This window comes from Cydia pomonella, chromosome 3 (genome assembly GCF_033807575.1).
Source record: "Cydia pomonella isolate Wapato2018A chromosome 3, ilCydPomo1, whole genome shotgun sequence".
NCBI lineage: Eukaryota > Metazoa > Arthropoda > Insecta > Lepidoptera > Tortricidae > Cydia > Cydia pomonella.
Genome location: NC_084705.1, coordinates 29957281 through 29981661, shown reverse-complemented (window position 1 = coordinate 29981661; position 24381 = coordinate 29957281). Strand labels below are relative to the sequence as shown.

Below are 24381 nucleotides of genomic sequence, written 5' to 3'. Positions count from 1 at the left end.
AATCATAAAAGAAAAGTGACCAACGCCTCCCAAAAAGTGGCTGAGGGCGGAATCAAACTGGCATCTTTAGCTTACGCGGCTAACGTCCTCACTCTAGGCCACCCGGCAAGGCGCGGTACCCGTCCCACATTCTCGAGTACGACGATATGCAATGTTTGATAGACTAAGCGCCTTTGACCAACTCTAAACGGCGAGCAGTACTTGCTTACATCTTCTATACGCATAGGCGGCATTAGGCGTGGGCGACGTGGGCCACCGCCACGGCCTCGCCCCTCAAATAAGTAAGTACTTATATCTCGGACATAACGTAAAAATGTTCGTTATTCCTTGCGCCACCAGAGGGCCTCGCTTAAGTACCTTGCCCACATACAATTTTGGTCTTGCCCCGCCACTGCCTATACGAATCCCTTACGGGATTACGGTATGGCTAGAGAGCAACTCAATGCTTCCTACGTGACATTATTTCAATTTTGATTGCACTCTTGATATTTTACAGGTAACGTCTGCGTGGAAAAATTACTGCCTTGGGTATTTCAAAAATATCAATTCGCCGTTTTCTACAGATTGTCGAGAGACGAAATCGAACGTTCGAAATTCAAAAATCGGCCCCCTCTTGTCTGTGCAGTTACCTTGGATCGAATCTACTAGTATTACAAGTTGTAAGTTTTCGTGAAACGGGTCTCTTGGTCTCATATATGAGGGATAGAGGTACGAGGGGTACTGTGTGGGATGCGTATACGAGCGTCTCGAATCGTTCGATACGCGCGCGCGAAATTAGCTACCGGTGTATAAAGATAAGGCCAGCGCACATTTAGTGTTTTCGATATCAACCCAATAATGTTAGTAGCAGAAATCGTGTTATGTTAAAAAAAAAAAAAACGTTTATTCACATTCACATTTCATGCCTTATAAATATTTACAATATACTTCTGCCAAACCACAGAGTGGTTTGTTGGCAGACGAAGCTCCTATAATATGCAAGCTAGGTAGTCTATTTGTTACTTATATTGTAAAAATATATGTTGAATATCTGGTTTTTAAATTAAAAGAAACTCACTAAACATACAAATAATGATACAGTCACGTCTAAAAATATCGATACGGACAAAGTGCCAAAATTATAGTCGTTAGATTTGTAGCTGGCCCCCAACGGCTTATCTTTTGTCTATTGTTAACTAAAACGGCGCGTGCCACTACCTGCAAAAAAGGGCCCGGTCACTTTAAGCGGTCATTTAATTACAATTCCTATGGTAATTGAAAAAAGATTCAAAATGAACAAATGGAAAAATAATTTGCGATTTCTTGTATGGTCCCTATACGGTTATTGAGTGCCGGCGAGTCGAACGCTACCGAACCAGTCTAAAATGTGTCCTCGATATGCGTAACAAAGGCGCCTTATCGGAGAGCACACCTACACTGGTTTTTTGAGCGTTGGACTAGCCCGCGCTCAGGTGCCAATTAGAATTATACTACCCTTTTTTTGCAGGTAGTGGCACGCGCGGTTTGAGTTAACAATAGACAAAAGATTAGCCGCTTCGGGCCAGCTTCAAATCGAACGACTATACCTTAATATATGTAAGATGTCCGAATCGTTATTTTAAGACGTGAATTGTATAATCAACAAGCGTAGACCATCAGATCAAAAGAGTAGACTTTTAAGTACTCAAAGATTATCTAGAAGACCTTTAGCGGTAAGACCGCCTGTTGTCTGCCTCTACACTTAATCAATTGATTATTTTCTTGTATCTTTTTACTGAGGTGTGCCAATAAAGAGTATTCTATCTACCTATCTATCTACTCCTGGATAGCTTCGACAAAAACAACAATAACACTTTCTCTGCTACTCCTACTGGAAGTTCCATAAGACCATCTCATTCGATCGTTCCCCCCTTCCCCTTGTCACCTGTGTAGCGAATGCTCCTGGTACTGAGTTTGTATGGCGAGAACCGGGAATTCCCGGTTCCGGTACTGTATATGTATAGAAAACTAGTACCGGGAGCACTCCCTATTGCTGTGAGACAAAAACCCTGTTATAAGAAGCGTACCTCCGCTATAGGTATGTCAAACCAATACGTTTTGCGAGAAAGCTATTCTCTACGGTAAATACCTTCTTTCGCCTTTGTTGCGGCCACTACTAGTCCTATGTCTAATAGTTTGTTGTTTAGACCAGCTGCTTTTTAGACCAGTTGCTACTTAGACCAGCTGCTTTTTAGACCAGTTGCTACTTAGACCAGTTGCTACTTAGACCAGCTGTTTTTTTAGACGAAATGATACTAACGCGTAAGTATTGGTAATTGTTCATACATATAGGTTCAGATCTTCAGGTATAGGTAGAACCAAACCGAGCATAACTCTGTATGGCATTTGCAATGACAAAGTGTGACAATGTCGTCATTAATGTCGAATTTCTATGGAAATATGACGTTTGTAATGGCACTTGCTCACTTTGTCCTGTTCAATTTGGAGCAAACTTAATCGCGGGACAGAAAGTGTAAGAAATTTCAGAGGAGGGCCAGAATTACAGCAATTTTTAATTGAAACCGTTAATTAAAATAAATAAAAACATAGCATTCAGAAAAAATAAAAGCATAAAATAGATATTAAAAGACGACCTGTCTGTTTGACGATCGATCTGGCCTAGTGGGTAATAGTGACCCTGTCTATGAAGCCGATGGTCCCGGGTTCGAATCTTTGATATTTGTTCCTGAGTCATGGATGTTTTGTATGTAAGTATATTGCCTAATTTACCTATATATATTTATGTAAAACATTTTGGCTCGGCGGCGGGTCGGATAAAATCCTTTCGCGGGTCGGAGTTCGCCCACGGACCGGACTTTGCCCACCACTGTCTTAGACGAACTCTATACGAGTATTACGAGTAGATATGTAGACAGAGTTGACTGGCCGTCCAGTGTCAGCTCCCCTTAGCGTTTACGACCACTTACTAAATGAGATTTTATCGTTCATCCTTTTGCCTTTTTTAACTCCTCGCCGCGCCATTACAATTTCAACTTAGATACCCGTATCTGCGAAAGCTCAGTGTAATGATAATTTTAATTAAATAAAAAAAAATGTTAACAGGCATGTAACGCGTATAATTAACGCTTCAACGAACCGGACTTTTGTAAACAACGAATTTACAGGTCATTTTTAGTAGACATTAAACTTCTGTATTATGCCTTTGTTGCCCTGAAAAAAGTATCACTTCAATTTTAACAACTTAGATCTAATACATATTATATTAGAGAACTACATTATCTAGGTAATCACTAAAATATCACATTTTTGTTTACAATAATTTACAATCATAGTAATGTTAAAGTTAAGTAGGTATAACAAAACAAATGAGGCTTCGCTTTTAACATCTTAAATAAAAATGAACAAAACGTGGTAGAAAACATTGTTTTCATTTAGCACAAATCATAAACAAATTTCGTAGGAAAACGATTTCTCTTAACCGGACACCGAAGTCAGCAGTTCTGATGAGTCAACTCGTCACCCTTAATTTACAATTGAGATCTTTTAGATCTGTACCTAGAATCAATTTAATAGTAAAATTTTAAACGATCTCAATTGCCTTTAAATTCAGCAAAAACTACACTAGGAAATGTACAGCTGAATGCGCCAAAAAGTTAATCTAGATAAGTAGAGAATGGATAAGGGATTGATTCCTAGAAACGCTGTCATTGCTGAACTCCGGCGAAGGCTATCCGTCGGCCATCTGCACGGCATCAGCAAGACAGTCTTTTAATAACATTTCCACCGTCCCTCGACCAAAATTGCCCTTTACACCTATAACCTTAAGGTCACTTTCACACACACAGCCGCTCGATCATTACTGCAGACTCTTTGAAAGAGGAATCGTAAAGCAAGGAAAGTAATTTGCATCTCAAGAAGTCGTCGGCAGCGCCGCGACAATAGCCGTGAAATGCCGAAGTGGGAGCGGCCACACCTCTGACAAAACGACATAAAACTCAAACCTCTGCGGACAAATTGAGACGCTAATTTTATTGCAGTAAGGTGATAAATCGCGTGGCATTAAGGGATTACTTTATTGCTTAATAATGGGCAGCGTTAACAGTAGCAGTTAAAGCATGCGTACCGATAAATGAGGTTCCTAGAACGAGATTGGTAGGAGTCGCCGGCGATTTATTGGTTCCTTTAGGACGCCGATTAAATAGTGTCGTGAACCGGTGGTCGTTAATTAAAAGTATTAAAATCTGATTAAGGGTCGTCCAAGCTGGTACTTAATAGCGGTTGACTTGCAGTTTACGAAGCAAAATGTATCACAAAAATGCAATTCTTAAGAGATCACTACGTGAACACTGCGGCAAGTTCCTCAATTTTGGCGACAAAGAAATAGAAAGAATAGAAATAGAAAAATATTTACATACACGTTTATAAGAATACAGTCAGGTCAAAGTTTTTATTTTCAAATATTGATGATAGAATTTTAATATTAAAATAATAATGCGTGAGTTTAAATTATAACTACGCGCAATTAAATAGCACCCTCACCTCACCGGTTCACCTTAAACACCGCCTCAAACCAAATTGTCATCAACTGACAAAAGCTCACCCATTACTCATACTAATCAGGACTTGGCTAAAGGGCCGTATCTCCAAGATCTGACAAAAAATACGTTATGCCCATAATTGGGGGTTCCGTCGGGGATGTGGATTTGGCAATCAAATAAATATTAACCTCAAGGCAGGTGTATATGTGACCGTTAGTGCGAAACTCGACTGTGTTCGAATTTCGAATGATCAAATAGTCGAGTTAATGAATGTTATTTATTGTATAGTAAATTTACTGATCGGTAGCGCGTTTACAAGAGACTATAATATTGATATTAGAGTTGTATTTCCTGTAATAAATTAAGATAAGTTATTGAAATATCTCCTTTTATTTCGATGCGTTTTTTTTTATCAATGTCTTAACATTTTATGATAACTCTATTTTTAATGGCCTGCTTAAGGTAGTCTGAGCCTTAGTGTACTCGTATCTATAAGATATTTAGTAACTTTTGATTAATATCTAGGTAATTCATAGTAAACAATTTTTTTTTCTTACTTACATTTTTTTTTCAAAATGTCACTAAAAATAAAAACTATAATCATTTGCCTAACTATACTAAAAAATATATTATTATCATCAAAATTTTCTCCCTGAGCTTTGATATACAAACGCAAGCGCTTGTAAAAAATATCAGTCGAAGATCCCGCAGTAAAAATCGTTGTCAACGTATTTTTGGGGCGACTGTATAGTGTATAATATGTTTCTGTAGTCTCATATATTCCGATGTTCACAGGGCAAGCGGGCGTGAATCAGCTCGGCGGCGTGTTCGTCAACGGGCGGCCGTTACCCGACGTGGTGCGCAAGCGCATCGTAGAGCTCGCCATCATGGGCGTGCGACCCTGTGACATCAGTAGACAATTGCTGGTATCCCATGGCTGCGTGTCCAAGATCCTCACGCGATTTTACGAGACGGGCAGCATTAGACCGGGCTCCATAGGCGGAAGTAAAACCAAGGTGAGTTGTTGTTGTGCTAGAGCATCTTGATGCTTGCGATCATGGGCGTGCGTCCTGTGACATCAGTCGAGATCTTTTAACTTCGTCAACGGGCGGCCGCTGCCGGACGTGGTGCGCAAACGCATCGTAGAGCTCTCCATCATGGGCGTGCGACCCTGTGACATCAGTAGACAATTGCTGGTATCCCATGGCTGCGTGTCCAAGATCCTCACGCGATTTTACGAGACGGGCAGCATTAGACCGGGCTCCATAGGCGGAAGTAAAACCAAGGTGAGTTGTTGTTGTGCTAGAGCATCTTGATGCTTGCGGTCACGAGCGTGCAGCATTGTGACATCATCAGACGGCTGCTAGTGTCACGCGGCTGCGTGTCTAAGATCCTCGCGCGGTTCTACGAGACAGGCAGCAATTGACCAGGCTCCATAGAGCTAGGACATCGTAATTGCGTCATTGGCATACGGCCCAACATTAGCTACTGGTATCCAATGACTGCGTGTCCAAGACCTCCTTAAGAAAGTAAGAAGTTCCAAGGAAAGTAAGACCACGTAGGAAGTATGATCATGGCGAACCTGCCACAGCCGCCAACTCGCTTGGTTACCTATCCAAGATCTTCACGCGGAGAACCTTTTGTACAAATAGAGGGACTTATGACATGGAGCCTAGATTAATGAATTTATTTAAACCATATTACACAAATTCAAATGTTTTTATAACACAAAAGATTAAAATCTGCTAGTATTTTAGACCGAAATTAAGGGTGATGTCATAAGCGGTATTTAAATTGACTTGACATATAACTGTGACGTGATATCGGCGTGATCAAACAATAATTAAATCGGAATTCAATCGTCCACTGCAGGCCATTGCAGTCCACTTCCTGGTCTAGACACGATTACAGTCGTGTTGTAAAACAATTATTTTGTATCATTAAACGAGAAATAGTCATCATGATATTTAAGGAATATTATTTTATAAATTCTGAGTCCTTAAAGTTCCCTCCAAAACAAAAATAAACAAGTTTCCACGATTCAGCACAATGTTTTCACAATAAGAAGAAACACAATCTCGAACCTAGAACAAATTGGGTTTACAAAGCCGGTTCAAAGGACCACAAAATTAAGTGGATTATGTATATGTATATAGAATTCTATTGAATCGAACACATATTTCTCACTGGTTCTTTAATTATATAAAATACGTGCTTTTAGTACAAATCTAAATAAAAATGTGACACTATTTTTTCATGTCATTGTTTTAAAACTAGAAATCGAATAAGTAAACTAAATAGCATGAACGTTAACTGAAATTAAATACCGAACAGTACCCCTAGTGTAAATAAATTCGATTTCGAAACGTGACGTACGTTTGACGTGCGTTTAGTCTCATTTTGTATTGGATTTAGAAAGAGCGCGCCAAGCGGGACGTTTTGGAAACTCAAAATCCTATACAAAATGAGACTTAACGCAAACGCGTTCGTCACGTTATGATGTCGATCAAATTTACACTAGGGGTACAGAACCCATTAGTTGATTTTATCGGTTTACTGAAAAATGGTTGCTTGTAAACAATCGAGTATGCTCACTATTTTTCATATTCTGTAGGAATTCAATAGTCTAGAAAAGATCGAAAACCCGCAAAAGTATTAATCTTTTTTTTTAGATGTCAATCAATAATCCCTATCTACCAATCAATACAATCAAATTTCTACTCGAATCTCCAAAACGATATCAACAAATTATCTCCTCCGCCACCTGGATCCAATAGATCTAACTCACGCAACGCCACACATAACAGAGAGCATCAAAATCAACAATGCAACCGTCGGTCGGCCGAATCGGCAATGGCCGTAATTACCTATACTAATTATAAACTATAAAATGACCCGGCTTTAGGCTTCTGAGACGCCTTTCGACACGGCCAAGAGGCGAGAAACGCCAGGACTGGGTGCTGCGGTTCCGTAGGTTTATAGTTTTTAGTGACATTTTGTTTTTGAGTGGCCAGTGATTTACAAAAAAGATTGTAGGTAAGTATCATAAATAAAAAGAGTCAAATATTTATAATAGTTTTTCCTCAATATTTCAAGGTTTTTTTATAGTTTTTTATCATTTCCGCGTGTGGATGGATTTATTTGCAAAAATAATTTAAACTCTTTTATTTAATTGATCTATGATAATACGTAAATAACTATAATCTGTGCACATAATATAACATTTTTTTGATTATACATAAAATATTGAAATTTATTTTTGTAATCAAATGACTTACTCGTTCTTTCAATCAATAAGAACTTGCAAAAAAAATGTCATATACTTTTTTGGGTTATCTTATCCACTTGGACGTGCCAATAAAAAGTAAAAAAGCTACATATTACGAAACTAGTCCTCGGGAACCCAGAAGCGTTCTCCAGTAAGCGTATTCAACGCGGCCTCGCCGAATTCGGTACGCATATAAAACTACCATTCCAACTCAAACGAACGCCGACGTCAAAAATTGATTACAACAAAATACTACCAAATCACCGAATACTTTTATTGGCGCTGTTATTTTTATGGAAATGCTTAATTGACCGCTAATCAAGAGTGTCGATTGCTGGATCGAATGCCGTCGGATTGCGGTAGTGTCGAATGAGCCAATGACATGATATCATCGTGAAATACATTTTAAAGTTCACATTCTTGATCGAGGATGCACTGTTGCAGCACCAAGTTAGGAGTATGATCCATATTTTTTTAATATTTCTACATACTTCTGGTGTGTCGTACCAGCAAATTTCCGACAATGCCCATTTGTCTCGACGATTATTTACTGCATTTCATACAATTCAATGCAATATGTGGGCATGTATTGTATGGATTTACTTTAAAAATAGAGTATCACATATCTTCGGTTACCGCGATAGTCACTCATGAAATAAAATATGTATGTAAATTATACGCGATACAATCTGGTTTAGGTACATGGTTTTATTTCATGAATTAACGAACTTGCGACATTAGACAAAAAATTAGGATAACATAGGCAAATGAAAGGGTAAATTAATATCCACAAAGGTACCTGAGTACCTAACGCAGGCTTAAACTCTTATGTAGCAGGATTTTATTTAAATACCTAATGAATAGAAAATATTGGAACTGGTAAAACTTCGGTCAGCCGCATGACAGCATTGAAATTACGAAGTTTTTAAAATAAACACAAAATACATATAATTAAACCGCAAAAACAGTCCCTTGCCTAATTGCACAAAACACTGGCAGAATCAATCCGGATCGAATCTCAAACCGAGTCGAATTAAAACTGAACTCATCAAAATCGATAGCAATGTCATATGTCGGACGAAACCTTTCGGCGAGTGACCTATGCTCAAGGCCCGATTAATCCGATAATTGTCCAATAAAATTTCCCGATAAAATATTTGTGTATTCACGACTTCAGAATGATTAGACTATAGCAATGTAAAAAAAAAATGTTAAACACCATAATGCATGGTGCAAATGGTGCAATTGACCCACATTTGGGAGGACGACCACGAAGTGATATTATATTCGTAGAGAGCATTTCAATTATAGAATATTAACTTAAGACAAGCCAATCAATCATGGAATGATAAACTTACCTAAGAGTTACAAATGTTATAAATGGTAATTAATGATGAATGAAGAAATGAAAAGATACGAAGTACCTCAACGCTAATATGATTTGAACGTGTTTTTCAACCAGATTTATTGTTGTTGCTGGGCCTTGTTTTTGTGAAGTTATGATTGTTACTTTCGACTCGACCGTTACGAATAAAAACCTACGAGCGAAATAAATTTCATATAAAGTTAAACGTTTCCAATGAATTCGTCGATGAACCATAGCAAAATCCATATGTGTATCGCAATTAAAACAAAATCCGACCGAAACTAATTTCACAACGTGAGAAAACACGCGATCTCCAAATATTTACCGTTACTTCTGTTCTAATGGCGAAAATCCTGAGCTTCACAGTAATTAAAAAATCCATACGAATATAAAACCGATACAAAGTTAGCGTTGCAGGTTTTCTCGGAGCGTCAAATACTACTCGTACTTTGGTAGTATGAAGCTACGCTCTGGTGTGGTAATGGTAGGTATAAGTTTGTTGAGCTGTATCACGGTTTTTCTAGATAATCGGTGATCGGTTCAGAAGCTTTAATACGCCGGTGCCACTTGATAATAATTGACCCTCGATTCCCGGAACAATTAAACTTTAACTGTTGCTTAACACGAAAGTTACAGCGTAGTTGTAATGGTTTGTAATAAATAGGAGGCTTAGTGTAAAGGAGTATAGTTCGGCGTATCTTTGATCTTCAAACCATGTATTTTATACATTGTATAATATATATAATGTTATTTTGAACGGAAAATCACAATGCTTTGCTGTTGGTGTGAAAATGGGGCGGCTATTAATGTTTTTATAACCATTTCCCGCTTTCTCTAATTTCTGTAAATATACGTTAATTCGACAATGTGCTTAAATTGGCAGCTATTATAGACGTTACAGTTAGACCGCGATACGAGTATAACCGTCTTCTCCCAACTTTCTTCAAGAAAAGTATAGTGGCAGCAGCAGCACCCTTCCTCCGTTTCGTGGTTTAGCAGCAAATTTACTTATTCGTGCAGGAAGTGGCCAATATTCTTTATTATTTATTGTGTTATTCTATTAGCTGATTAGTCGATCACAAAATTTGCAAACGCATTGCAAGAAAAACATTAAACTTGCGAGTATACCTAGAAGGTATATTTTAGTTTAAATTTGTTATTATAAGGAAACAATAATATATTTGAATTATGTTATTGTATGACCAAAAACTAACCGTTTTCCCCGTCAATTGACATTGAAATTGGAAAATTTCTGATAGGCATGCTATATTCTTAATCCGGATAAGTTCATCGACCTCCAAATAAAACAAAGCACAATTAGGCACAGACGGACGGAGACTGCACGGTCGGTCTTCGAATCACCAAACCGTTTATGGTCACTTATCAAAACACCGTATTTGCACGCCTCAAACCCCAATCTACATACGTACGCTATCCGTTTTACGGCCACGAGTTATGGCCTTTATGATCGATGGCCACAGTTTATGGTCAAATGGGCATAATTAGTGGAGCCGCCACAGCTCCTCCGCGGCTTTATGGCCAGTGGGCGGTACACTATTGAACTCAACTTTCACAGTTCTATAATTTGTTCTCGTATTTGCACCGCTTTGCCTTTATTAGCTGTATTAATGGGTACGAATTAGTGTTCTTTACTTGTTTCTTAATTTCCACTTCCTTCCACTGTGCTGTCGTGTAGCTGTGGGAACTCTGCTATACATATGGCAGAAAATAACTTAAATTATCTTCATCTGTAACCTTTTTATGGCTAAACTACTAAACCAACCTTGACAAAGCTCACGTGAGTAAAACAATAATTTTAGGGACAATCTAACACAGATCGACCTAGCCCCAAAGCCCCCAAACTAAGCGAAGCTTGTACTATGGATATAAGGTGACGATATACAAGGTGGCCAAAAAATATGCGCATTCCCGTTGCCAGTGAGATTTTGGGAATATACTGAGCAACTTTTACTATGGGACCAACCACGAAATCGCAAAAAAAAAAATTTACCCTTGCATAGAAAATGGATGAAACACCCAAGAATTTTTTTTCGCGATTTCGGGGTTAGTCTCATAGTAAAAGTTGCTCAGTACAAGCCCGAAAGCTACTTGGCAACGAGAATGCACATATTTTTTGGCCACCTTTTATATGATTATAAAGATAAATAGAATTAGATATACATAAATAATAACCATAACTCAGGAACAAATATTCGTAAAAACCCACAAATAAATGCTTGCCAGGATTCAAACCTGCTTCGTAGGGTCCCTAGTCACTACCGATCAGGCTAGGACGGTGGTTTAAATTTGACTTAGCATTCACATTGACCGCAGTCAAAACTCTTCTAAAACACACGTTATATCATAATATATAATAATACCTATATGTCATTTTTTTATTAAACATCGAATCCCTCCAATTTGCTTTTTTTATGACGCCATAAAGTATATGCGAAGTAATGGTATCTACTTATTTTACTTGTTAATATGAATGTGACCGAAGGGTCGCTCCGGTATGGCCAATTAGAAGGCTTTCGCGGACTCGAGAAATTCCCTCGCCTTAGTGTGTGAACAACATACTCTTATCTTATTACATGGGCAAAACATGCATGTTGGATTTGCAGAAAATACTTTATGTCGCAGTTAAGAAGATTTAAAATAAAATAACACAAACTGATGTCTAATGTAACATAGAAGAGATGAAAACATTATAAAAGTTTTCTCTACGGCACTGACGTCTCTTGTACTGAATATTTATTTGAAAATTAACTACGAAACAATGTAAGTACATACAAAGTTCACAAAACCTATTAGATATTAACGCCGGCATGAAACAACACATAATAGCCGCCATAATTAGTCCATGTCGATTATAAAACGACAACTCAGAACATGGTTGACGATTATTCAAACACAACATACACGGAACCGCGCCAATTAAATGTCATCCCCACACGTTCCGAATCGCCCCCAATTTCCGGACGGAACGCGACAATTTATCCTAATAACATGTTAATACAACGGGGGTGAACTTCTACCTGAACGCGGCTTCAGAACGCTCTTTTACGTTATCTTTATTAGATCTCGCGTTCGGAATCCAAAAACAAGGTCGGAAATTTTTACTATTGTTTTTTTTTTAAGATTGACATTCGATAGGACAAGGGAAATAAATGTACGTTGGTTTTATTTATCGCTTATTTGTTATTAAATAGATAATTATGACGTTTAAGGATCAAAGATTAATCTATTATTTCTAGTAATAAAGTTGGCAATTATTTAAACATTAGAGAAGTTTTAATAAGATTTTATACTCGCTTCCAGTAGTTGTTTGATTAATGATTCCGGTCGCTTGTTTATGGTTAAGCGCATGGCAAATATATCATACGCTATGAACATAAAAGGGTTAAAAATATTCGTATATTATTGAAAACTTTCTGATAAGCATCGTCCGCCATGACATGCCAAAGAGACATTAACAGCTCTGTCAACTAATATGACGTGGATATGAAATATTTAATAGCAACACTAGCAATGTTTAATTGCATAAGCAATGGCAACACTGAAGTGCATGAATTGTCATTGTTGTTTTCATGAAATAATTACACACAGGTTTACACGCTATGCCATTCGAATAATTTTAAACTATTTTAAAGACCACCGTAGATGCAACTGAATTCAGAAATTCAGTTTTAATATCTATGCTTTAGTCTGATTTGACAAAATTCAGAATGACAGTTTTTTTTATTATTCTGTACCAAGCACTCATTGAATTTAACCGAAAGTCATAGCTGTAAATGGCAGGCAAAGAATATATGATGGCAGGGCTCCTTAAAGGGTCTCTCAATTTACGTATGATATCTGACAGACTTTGGTCACTATGTGGATAATCAGAGGGCCAAGCCAAGATGATAATCGTTGATAGAAAACGCTAACCGAAACTTGTATCTGGAAATAATCACTTGTCTTCATACCGAAACTTGGAATGTACTGTGTTTGTTTGTGTTTGACTTTTCGCTTGGCGTTTTTCGATATACAATTGTCTTCTTGGTTAGGCCCCCAAATCTAAATTCTGCGGTAGTAAACGTTTAATTATCTATATATGTATTAACGGCAACACGGTTCATAATATATTTCCAAAATTATCATGTGGATTTTACTTTAAACTTTTATTACAATTTAATTTACACGAAAGACAGTAAAAAGTAAAATTATTATTTACGTGTATTACCAACACAATATAAAATTATGATAAATAACTCGCCAAAAATGTATATACTCACAGTCTGTGTTGTCTATGATAAAACAGAAATCACAGCTAACAAAAACTACCTACAAAAACTTTATTGAAACTTCAAACAACCCGTCAAATCGAACGTGACATTTTCAAATAATTAGGTCGTTTTCCACAATCGCGGGTAGGATCGGGTAATTTGTAACAGTAATGGCGCGATTGGTCAAGTCGGGTCATGGGAAAGGCGAGCACCTGTCACCCGCCGTCACCTATCGCCGCGTTATCTGTGGAGGCCTTAATAACCACACGTGTGGAAGGGATGCGAGAAATTCGAATGATAAAAAATACTGTCAGTTTCACGTGTTTCGAGCTAGCTTCGCTGGAATTTAGGTATTTTTAGAAAAGGTACATTAAATGAATAACATACACATATAAAAAAACGATAGCGTACGTAGTTCCCGAGATATTTAGCGATGTGACAGACAAACGGAGAGATAGAGTTGCGCCATAAGTTTTCCGTATTCATTTTTTGCCCGGAACCCGAAAAACGTTTTCGGTTCATGCCCAATTTTCAGGACCATCGTGATATTTTGTTGTAAATATGCGTGGTCTCAACTTGCGTTACTTATACTTCATTATTCGCTTGCCCTTATCTCATTCATTTGGGGTCGGCGCAGCATGTCTTTCCTTCCATATCTTTCTGTCACTCGTCATCTCATCATTCACTCGCGTTTGTTTCATGTCATCTCTCATACAATCCATTTACCTTTACCTAGGTTTTCCTCTCCTGTAACTTATACTTATTAATTCAAATAAAATATGAGTCCACATTTCATTGTACTTTGTGTACCCACATGGACCCGCCATATAATCATTAAAAAAATAAAGGATAAAAACCTTTCCACCGTAACCAAACTTTCCTTTTCCTTGCTGTCAAATTAATGCAGCTGACTGTTCGTACATTCAAAAAACATTACTCTCATAATTATATTCTGTATAGCCTCAAAACTGTCCGAAATGTTGGTTTTGCCAGCACGCGGACAATGGACATTTTTGACGAGTTTCAGCGTTCGACAATAACTGACCATTTTTACCAGATTCGCTTCTGAATTATTTATAGCTTCATTTATTGACAATGACCATGGTTTACTGGCAGAGAATGTTGAGTATTAAGTCCGCTATTTTATAGTTTTTGGAAGAAACATTCCTGTTTTCAAAATACTGGAAATCAAGGAATTTGTCGTTTTTTATTAGCGCAATGTAACATGAGCAACTACCGATGCGCGATGTCGGTCAGAGGCGAAAAGCTTAATTTCAGATCCTTAACTGTCTTCCAACTATATATATTTTATACTATTGAATAAGAAATGTTTTTGCCAACTATTGTTATGCGTGTCCGACTCGCACTTGGCCGCTTTTTTTTATTAATGATATGTTACATTACAAAAAAAAAATTCTGCTAAATTTCCAAAAAAAATACTAGTTACAATCACATACGTGACAGCTACTCTATATAAAAAAAAAGCGGCCAAGTGCGAGTCGGACTCGCCCATGAAGGGTTCCGTACCATTTATGACGTATTAAAAAAAACTACTTACTAGATCTGGTTCAAACCAATTTTCGTTGAAGGTTTGCATGGTAATGTATATCATATATTATTTTTTGATTTTTCATTCTGTTATTTTAGAAGTTACAGGGGGGGGGGGGGGACACACATTTTTTCACTTTGGAAGTGTCTCACGCGCAAAGTATTCAGTTTAGAAAAAAATGATATTAGAAACCTAAATATCATTTTTGAAGACCTATCCCTTGATACCCCACACGTATGGGTTTGATGAAAAAAATTTTTTTTTAAATTTTTATGACGTATTAAAAAAAAAACTACTTACTAGATCTCGTTCGAACCAATTTTCGGTGTAAGTTTGCATGGCAATGTATATCATATATTGTTTTTAGATTTTTCATTCTGTTATTTTAGAAGTTACGGGGGGGGGGGGGGGGGGGGGACACTTTTTACCACTTTGGAAGTGTCTCTCGCGCAAACTATTCAGTTTAGAAAAAAATTCTATTAGAAACCTTAATATCATTTTTAAAGACCTATCCATAGATACCCCACACGTATGGGTTTGATGAAAAAATATTTTTTGAGTTTCAGTTCTAAGTATGGGGAACCCCCAAAATTTATTGTTTTTTTTCTATTTTTGTGTAAACATCATAATGCGGTTCATAGAATACATCTACTTACCAAGTTTGAACAGTATAGCTTTTATAGTTTTGGAAAAAAGTGGCTGTGACAGAATCGGACAGACAGACGGACATGACGAATCTATAAGGGTTCCGTTTTTTGCCATTTGGCTACGGAACCCTAAAAACTGGTTAAGTAAGACTCTGTTTAACTCGCGCACTGAGGGTTTCGTACAAACTTTCAACTATCTCATGTAATAATAAACACGAAAGGCTTTTGACCAGAAGTATACTAAGCATAATTGTGAACAGCGCCATATAACAGTAAATTGGCAAACTAATTTGCGCGATCTGTGTGTATGTTGTTTTTATTGGGATAATTCTTTTTGTGAACCGATTTCAACAAGTTTTATTTAATTTGAAAGAACGTGTTTTGTTTTAAGTGTAATCTCATAGAAATTTCAAGGAATTTAAGATCCACAAAGGAGGTTAAATTGCAAATAAAATTTAAAAATGATTTTTGATAATAAATAAAAAAGTTTTCAAGATAATGTTATAATGTTAACGTTATGTAAAAATTGGATAATTTTTTATCGGTAAACTTCGGAGATCCGGGGAGTATATTTTTCAGGTTTTCTTCCAAAACTCTTTTTTATCTCGGTATATAAAAAAAACTTTTTTGTAATGTTTAATTTTAGCTCTTTCAAATGATACCCCACTCGACCTAGTACCTAAACTTTCAAATTTTACCCCCTTTAAAGTGTATAAAAAAACCATTTTCAATATGTCTGGGTTAGCGTTCATTAACTATTCAAAATTTCAAATCGATAGCTCCAGGACGGACAGGCAATAAGGTTTCCTTTTGTACCTTTTTGGTACGGAACCCTAAAAATTAACTGTCATAGTCGACGCGAAAGGTATAGACTACAGTATATTATGTGCCTATCACAGAATTATATCATCATGGCAGACTAAACCTCGCGACTAGCCGCCACAAAAGCCGGCCGATTGGCAGGCGATCGGCGGATTTTCGGATTTGCACCGATAATACACCGTTTACGAGTTCTCCGGATTACACTGTCAATATTATTACTCGCTTTAATACCGTAAAGCTGCTTCATAAAACATATTGGAAATTATAGCAGATATGCCCAGTTTATCTCTCCAGGTAGGACGCAGTAGCAACGCTCGATAAGCAGTATAATGACAAGCTCGTTGGATACATGGTTAGATCAAAAGTAGCATGAACAAACGATTACAGAACAAGCATGTTATGATAGTGAATAAAACAAAAAGTGGAATCGTACGATCTCAAGAGCCTCGAATGCTCGATATACCGAGACAACTTCGATAAGCCTGCTTAGAGAACAGGCAAATGATGTGCTTCAGACCTGCTAGCATGAGTTGCGTTCTCGAGCGCGACTCCATACATCTAGCGCGACTTCAAATAATGATATGGGCTCTAGAGATATCGCAGCCGGCCTGGAACGGTTTAAGACACCTAGACGGGCTCGTAGGTACCATGGACTTGGCCGGGCCTGGTGTTTGTCGAAATAAGATCGAAAATTGGATAACATAACCCACTTTGAGAAACCTAGCTAATCATTTGTAGGTATAACCATGTAGCTTCGAACAGGTCATCTTATAGTGGTAGGCCAAAATTATACGAATATTTTAAAGGGAATCAGTTTAAACACTTAGAAATAGTATCAAGAATATCTACAGTTTACTTACTTATTTCACGGACTCAGTAACCCAAAAAAGGATCTTAGCGTCTGACATAACAGAACGCCACTCTGCACTATTCTGCGGCACTTCACGCCAGTTGGGTACTCCGAGGACGGTCAGGTGTTTTAGGATTTGGTCACTCCAACGGTATCTGGGACGTTTTCCACCCGGGTGCCAGAGGGTCTACCGCGAAAACTGAAATTCACAAATTGCGGGGATCTTTGATACGAACTTCGATTTTCGCGGTTATACCCCTGAGGGCCTACCGCGAAAATCGAAATTCGTCAATTGCGGGCATTTTTCTCTGTCACTCTAATTACGTCTTAGTGAGAGTAAAAGAGAAAGATCCCCGCAATTTGCGAATTTCGGTTTTCGCGGTAGGCCCCTGGGGGCACTGGTGCCGGATGCAGTGGCGTAGCTAGGCGTAGGCCAATGCGGCTCTCGCCTTTCGCCCGCGGCCTTGTACTTAAGGGCAAAACCAACCTTTTTATTACTTACTTTGGGAATACACAATGAACAAAAAGGGCCTCACAGATGTGGTTTCGCCCAAAGCTAGATTAGTTCCAGCTACGCCACTGGTCGAGTGCTCTTCTCACACTTCGATCTGCTCCCATCCTCTACACGTGACCGAGCCAGCGAAGTCTGAATATAAAGTTTATATACTGATTAAAATATTTAAGTATTGCGAAGTGCCTCGACGTGTCATTCAAGTACAGTCGTATAAGCGTAAGCCGACTCTAAACTTCTTACTTATGGCTACGCATCTAAATTATACGTTTACGATTATATCCCTAGGAAAGGAGCTTTCTTGCTAAGTACTTATATGAAACCGTCCGGATGGGTGGCAAGTTTCCTGTTTTATTATATTAGATTCAGCTCGCTTAGTAATTTCGTATTTAAAATTTTTTTAGCACACCAGCTAGTAAAAGCTCTCTTTTTACTTCAAAAACTGATAAGAAAGTTGCATTTAACTCGCATGTGTGAATCAGATGCAAATTTTGAACGATAAATGTTTAGTAAAATTTCATAGTTAGTATTTTCCTCGACTTGGTGTGCTGAAAATGTTTGTGTCTCAGGAGAAAAGTTTAACCCTCGGCCTCGTTCCCTGAAACTCTCGTAACGCTCAAGATTCCACTTTTCTAACCACTCGCTATGCTTTTATTCACCAAATTCGCTTATTAAAACTGTATCTTGTTGACCACCCGGCCAACTTACAGATGCGCCTTACTTGCGAAATGTCAGCGTGCAAAAACTGAGCAAAAGGTATAGGGTATCATTAATTCCAAACAAAACACAGAAAAATACGTAATGATCGAAATCCTTCCGTTAACTTTAATCACAAGGCACCTAAAGTATTTAAGACTCGAACAATCATCGAATCTTAAAACAAACAGAACCGTATTGTTATCAACATAAGGGCGCATTTAATTATGTAAAGAACATATTATGTAGTACGGTATGATATCCGTGGTGATCTAAAAATAAAATAATAACGCAGGAGTGCCTTCCTGACAATTTCATCTTTGAATAGTCGTTTTCCGTCAACCGTGCAGGCCCTATTATACTTAATTCCTCGATGTAGGAATCTTGGCATTTTAAAAAGATATGGAACGATAATAAATTTTTATACATTTATTTGCTCACAAGCAACTAGGGTCAAGCTAAGCTAATTCTGCACCGTGTTTGATAGTACAGAGTATGCAAGTGTTATATTAACCGCCATAATTTCGTAGAAGCTTGGCCAGACTCTAGCACATCTGTACCTACTTGCTGATGTGCAAATTGCGTAAACTTCGAAAAAATTTAAAAAGTCCGAAAAGTTCACAGATTTGGAAATTGTCTTTATTTTTTGCATTCTAATTCTAATCAATACATTTTCAATATAATTTTGACGTGACATTCTCAAAAGCGGTGCGCAACGCGCGACACAGTAGCATTCCCTCACCGCGCACGTCACGGCGCCGTTCACCGTTTTTGCACCGCACATCCATCATGCCTTGACACATCCAATATCGCTTTTTGCACCGAGATGGCGTAACTGTCCGCAAACGCGTGGACGATTAGTGATTCTTATTACGGATTTCTATTAGACTTTCCACCTTGATGGGGTGAGAGATAATTCGCAGGGCGTGCGACTTTACTGTAATGACTATAATGATACATTGATTCGATATTAATTCTAGAGGTTTCTCTGCTAATGTGGCAGGTGTTTTCGTCTATAGTCTAGTTTACGGGGTGCGTAATTATGAATGAATTATTGTGGCGATGTCAACGGGATACTTTGGGATTCAGCTGGCCCGCATCGTGCCAACTTTTTTGCTTACCGGGTAACGTAATTAAGAGTAAGTAACATAGATAAAATACACGTAAATGTTAACATACCTGATTAGAAAGGAAGAAAGCGGTAATAATGTCAATAATTTTGTAACATGAGTTATCTACATACATACATACATACATCTTATCACGCCTATTTCCCGGAGGTGTAGGCAGAGACCACGGATTTCCACTTGCTACGACCCTGACATACCTCTTGCGCTTCCTTCACTTTCATGACATTCCTCATACACGCTCTTCGGTTTAGGGTGCTCTTGACCTGGCCTTTCTTCAGGATTTCCCCGATTTGATCAGAGAAAGTCCGCCGAGGTCTACCCCTTCCAGCTCCCTCTTCTACTTATGAGTTAACTACCATACATACTCGTATATCGTCCATACAAAAAGAGAAAAAGTTTTTCCACTTCTAAATATTTTCCATTCTCCGTGATTTTTTAGGATGTTATTGACACAATGAAATAATAAGTTTATAGGTTTTCCTTTTTTTTTAACTATAAACCTAGAATATATTATGCTGAATAGATCAACATCAAAATAAAAGTGACTTGTTGAAATTTAGTTAGTGGAAATCGTTTTCTCCCGAAATCTCATAGAAAAATTACCGTTATTGCTTTAGATTAAAAAAGCTATTCTTCACTCTTAATATTTATTCCAAAGATAAGTAATTCAAACAACGCCATGATAGCATAGACAAAATATTTATTTTTAAACAAACCACAACACATACGTATTACGTATTAAATGTCAATGTGCACCTGACATCTCATAAAATTAATTATTCGTTATTCAACAGTACTCTATGAGAGTGAACAACAACAATAGAAATATATTCTAACATTACAACATGGAACAAAATCAGAATCCAATGATATCCCTCCATACTCTTTCAGACACACTCGATAGCGGAAAATGTGGAAGCGCTGGTGGCCTAGCGGTAAGAGCGTGCGACTTGCAATCCGGAGGTCGCGGGTTCAAACCCCGGCTCGTACCAATGAGTTTTTCGGAACTTATGTACGAAATATTATTTGATATTTACCAGTCGCTTTTCGGTGAAGGAAAACATCGTGAGGAAACCGGACTAATCCCAACAAGGCCTAGTTTATCCTGTGGGTTGGAAGGTCTGATGGCAGTCGCTTTCATAAAAACTAGTGCCTACGCCAAATCTTGGGATTAGTTGTCAAGCGGACCCCAGGCTCCCATGAGCCGTGGCAAATGCCGGGACAACGCGAGGAAGAAGACTCTTTCAGACACTATCACAATTGGCGGATGACACTCCTGTGACAAATCTCTGACCCATTATAATATGATCTGTGCCCCGGTGTACGATCAACAAGTCAAGGAACTAGGTACTTACTCCGAGTACACTAAGTACATATTCTTATTGGTATTGAAGTGGTGTCAATCTTTGAAATATCTCAAAATCTTCGTTTCAACTATTCATGTGTCAGTTCGAATTAAGAATTTCCGTTTAACTTTAAAGTCCCGGATAGACGTGCGAGTAAGTTCGCGAACTTACAGCTCGACGACCTTTTTCGCTCGTGTGTGAGCCTAAGTACGCGTACTTTACAAGCGAAAAAAGTCGTCGAGCCATAAGTTCGCAAACTTACTCGCCCGTCTATCAGCCACTTTACACTTTCGCCGCAGGGAGTGGTGCGATTCTTCCGGTTACGCTGCGTATTTTTTTCGCGCCGTTTCGTAGTGGCGGTAGGTTGGCCAGAAATATACCTGTTCTCGATAATGCGTAATCCCAAGTCAAGCTACTTAGACTGCGATCATGATGCGGAGTAAATGACCATGAGATGAAGCGGTTTTTTGCTGTCATCTGTTATACTTTAACGCAGATGAAAGTTACGAGTACACTACAGTTTCACATCACACGCGGAGCTTTGCGACATGTGTTGTAGAACTTAGAATGTATAAGGCACATATAACTATATGTTTCGTCTTGGAATTCTAATATACAGTGATACTCTAATAGGAAATGGGTTGTTGTAATATGCAATTTACTACAATATTATTTGATGAAAGCCGAAAATGGAAGTCAACAACGTGACCGAACATTTTAAGAATCTGAACAATTTAATTTAACATACGGCAGAGGCGCAACTAACTACACCTACTTAGGATGAAAGGTACCAAATCCCTATCAAAATTATCAGACTTATCTGTTTGATCGGATTGTACGAAACAGGAAGTAACCACGAGAAGTTGCAGTTTTATTAAATTCAACCGACAGGATTACTAAAAAAAGCATTCCGTTGCAACCGTTTCCTTCATCCCAACTATCATCTGTTTGATTGAATTTACGGAATCCAGATTAAAAATCAATTACAACTATTTTTTGCCGCGAAAACGCTTCCTCGCACGCATGCGTGCTTTTAAAACATAATTACGGTACGCTTAAGTAGTCTGTCAAAGTTAATGTGTAAATAGTAGCCTTCGGGATTAGGTGTGGTAAAGTATCCCTTTTCGAGCGAAGGCGTCAATTTTGGCGGGAAACTAATAATTACGCCATTAGACGCTCAATCGATATCCTATTGAGCGCACAATTTTAGCGCCATTTTTTCTTTTTTCAATCGAAGGGTGCGTTCACGGGGTAATCTATAATTATTTTTGATGCGTTCGAAATGCATGTCATAATATTTTGTGCGACTTGAGGATTGCTATTGTGTAAAAGGGAAACAATTAAAAATTACTTCCTTAAAGTAGTTCGGCATTAAGTATTTAAAAGATGTGTAGTGCCTCACATAGGTTAACGGCATAATCATGGTTTTTCAACATTTAAGAGTTAATTTTGAGAATTTTTGATATTTCACCGACACCTGTAAAATTTCTACCGCTTTATGCTTTAAAAGTTGAATGTCCAATTCGTCTTTTATGTTTTGTATGTATTTAATGAAAGCTACTTCAATTTGTTTCAATATTATTAACCAATTAAAATTATGGTTTTTTGCTGGCGCAATTAATTTGCAAACTAACAAATATCAATGTAAAATAAAACTTAAGTAGCTCTTTAATTGGCTCTTGTTTATGGTAAAATGTTGCCAACGATTTAAAACTGATGGTAAATACTTGTTTTAGAGGATTTATCTATACCATCCCATTACTGGTGCCTGTTCCATTATAGGGATGGTTACTATAGGTCACGTAAGTCCTTACGAAGGTACAGTCGACATCAAAGAAATGTTTACATTTTTCCACCTATTACAAAGAAGTAAGGTGTACCCCTACATGATTTTTACATATACATATACACTTCACAATATTCTAAGTCACGTAAGTATTTAGAAATTCAGCACTTTGAAAAGAAATTTATTAAATAATATATATTGGATAAAAATACATAATTTATAAATTAAGTAAACTTGATCAATGTTTCAATTTATAACATCCAGACTAATCCAGATTCAACCAAGGGCTTGTGCACAAATCACGCGAGGTTTTTTCGGCTACTTTTTTGACTCCCCTCCCCCCCTATCGAATCTCGCGTGATTTGTGCACATGCCCAATAGTTAAACCATTTTTTTTCCTGTATTCCCGTAGGTATATTATATTGCACACAAATATAGTAACGTTGCAATAAAAATGCTTATCAAAATTAGATTTAGTGTCGGAATTTTAATTACAGTCCCGTATCTTTACAGCACTTCATGTCCACAGGTAATATTGGTGTATTAAAGTCCGTGCGAACTCACAGGTGGCCCCCAGTAATGACTTAGTACGCGGCTTTACCCATTACTCGGTGGCGAGTGAACTGTCCATGCCACTGATTATTTTTATACCTTATTTCAAGGGCATAAAGACTAAATGTGGTCAGTTAATTTTTGCTGTTGGTATAGGATGTATTATTGTGTATTATGATCGATATGGCTACTGTGTTTTGTAATTTTTGGCTAATCTAGATGATAATATTGTTTTTGGGAAATGTCACACGTGTAGTAAGAACAAGATAGTAATGTAGATATGTAATATGCGGTTGACAAAAAAAGCATTAAAGAACCCAGCCTATTTCCAATACATTTATCCATCCCTTTGGCTTAAGCTTTTTATATGCTAAATGTAATAATAATCAATGTTAGTCTAGTATTTTATCTCTGATCTGTCAGACAGAGTTCCTTATTTATAGGCTTTAACAGACGTAGCAACAAATGGCATGCCATTTGACATAATTCCTAGTTACGTAGGAGCAGGAGCAACGAATTCAATCGATCAACTAAATGCCTCAATGTATACACTGATTGTATGCAGGGGGGTCACCTATCTGTGCAGCTGACTGTACATGCGATTATCGGTGACGTTTGGAGTGGCCGTAACTTTTAAAACTTAAACGCCGCTTACTTACTCACGATTTCAAATCATAACATTATATTATAAATATATTACAAGCGAGTACTAGCTACTACTTATCTACACCAAGTGCAACCAGGAAGCAATCTGCAATAAATAAATAATTATCCGCACTCAAAAAACAAACCTGCACAACGAACATGCATTAAGAACAAATGGGATTATTGTCATTTAAGGATCATATCGCTTTACCAAGCGATATTGCTACTGCAAAAAGAGCTTGCCGCTGTCTTACCTTACGGTACCTGTATTTGTTACGAATTTTAATGTGAAATTCCCGACGCTTACGTATTTCGGTAAAAACAACATTTAATTGTAAAAAATTGACTGTAGGCAGAGTCTGTGCGGAAAGAGAAAAGTCGTAGAATGTATGGGCACCCTTCAGCACAGTATCTATAAGATGTAT

General features: G+C 37.7%; 1 protein-coding gene across 1 annotated transcript in view; it reads left to right on the top strand.

The window, feature by feature from the left end:
- The window catches only part of LOC133516523 (paired box pox-neuro protein), a 40924-nt gene that overhangs the window by 13439 nt on the left and 3104 nt on the right, over positions 1 to 24381 (top strand). The window contains exon 2 of the mRNA XM_061849511.1: positions 5313 to 5533. Within this exon, the coding sequence (XP_061705495.1) occupies positions 5313 to 5533 (221 nt within the window). The remainder of the gene's footprint in view (positions 1 to 5312; positions 5534 to 24381) is intronic.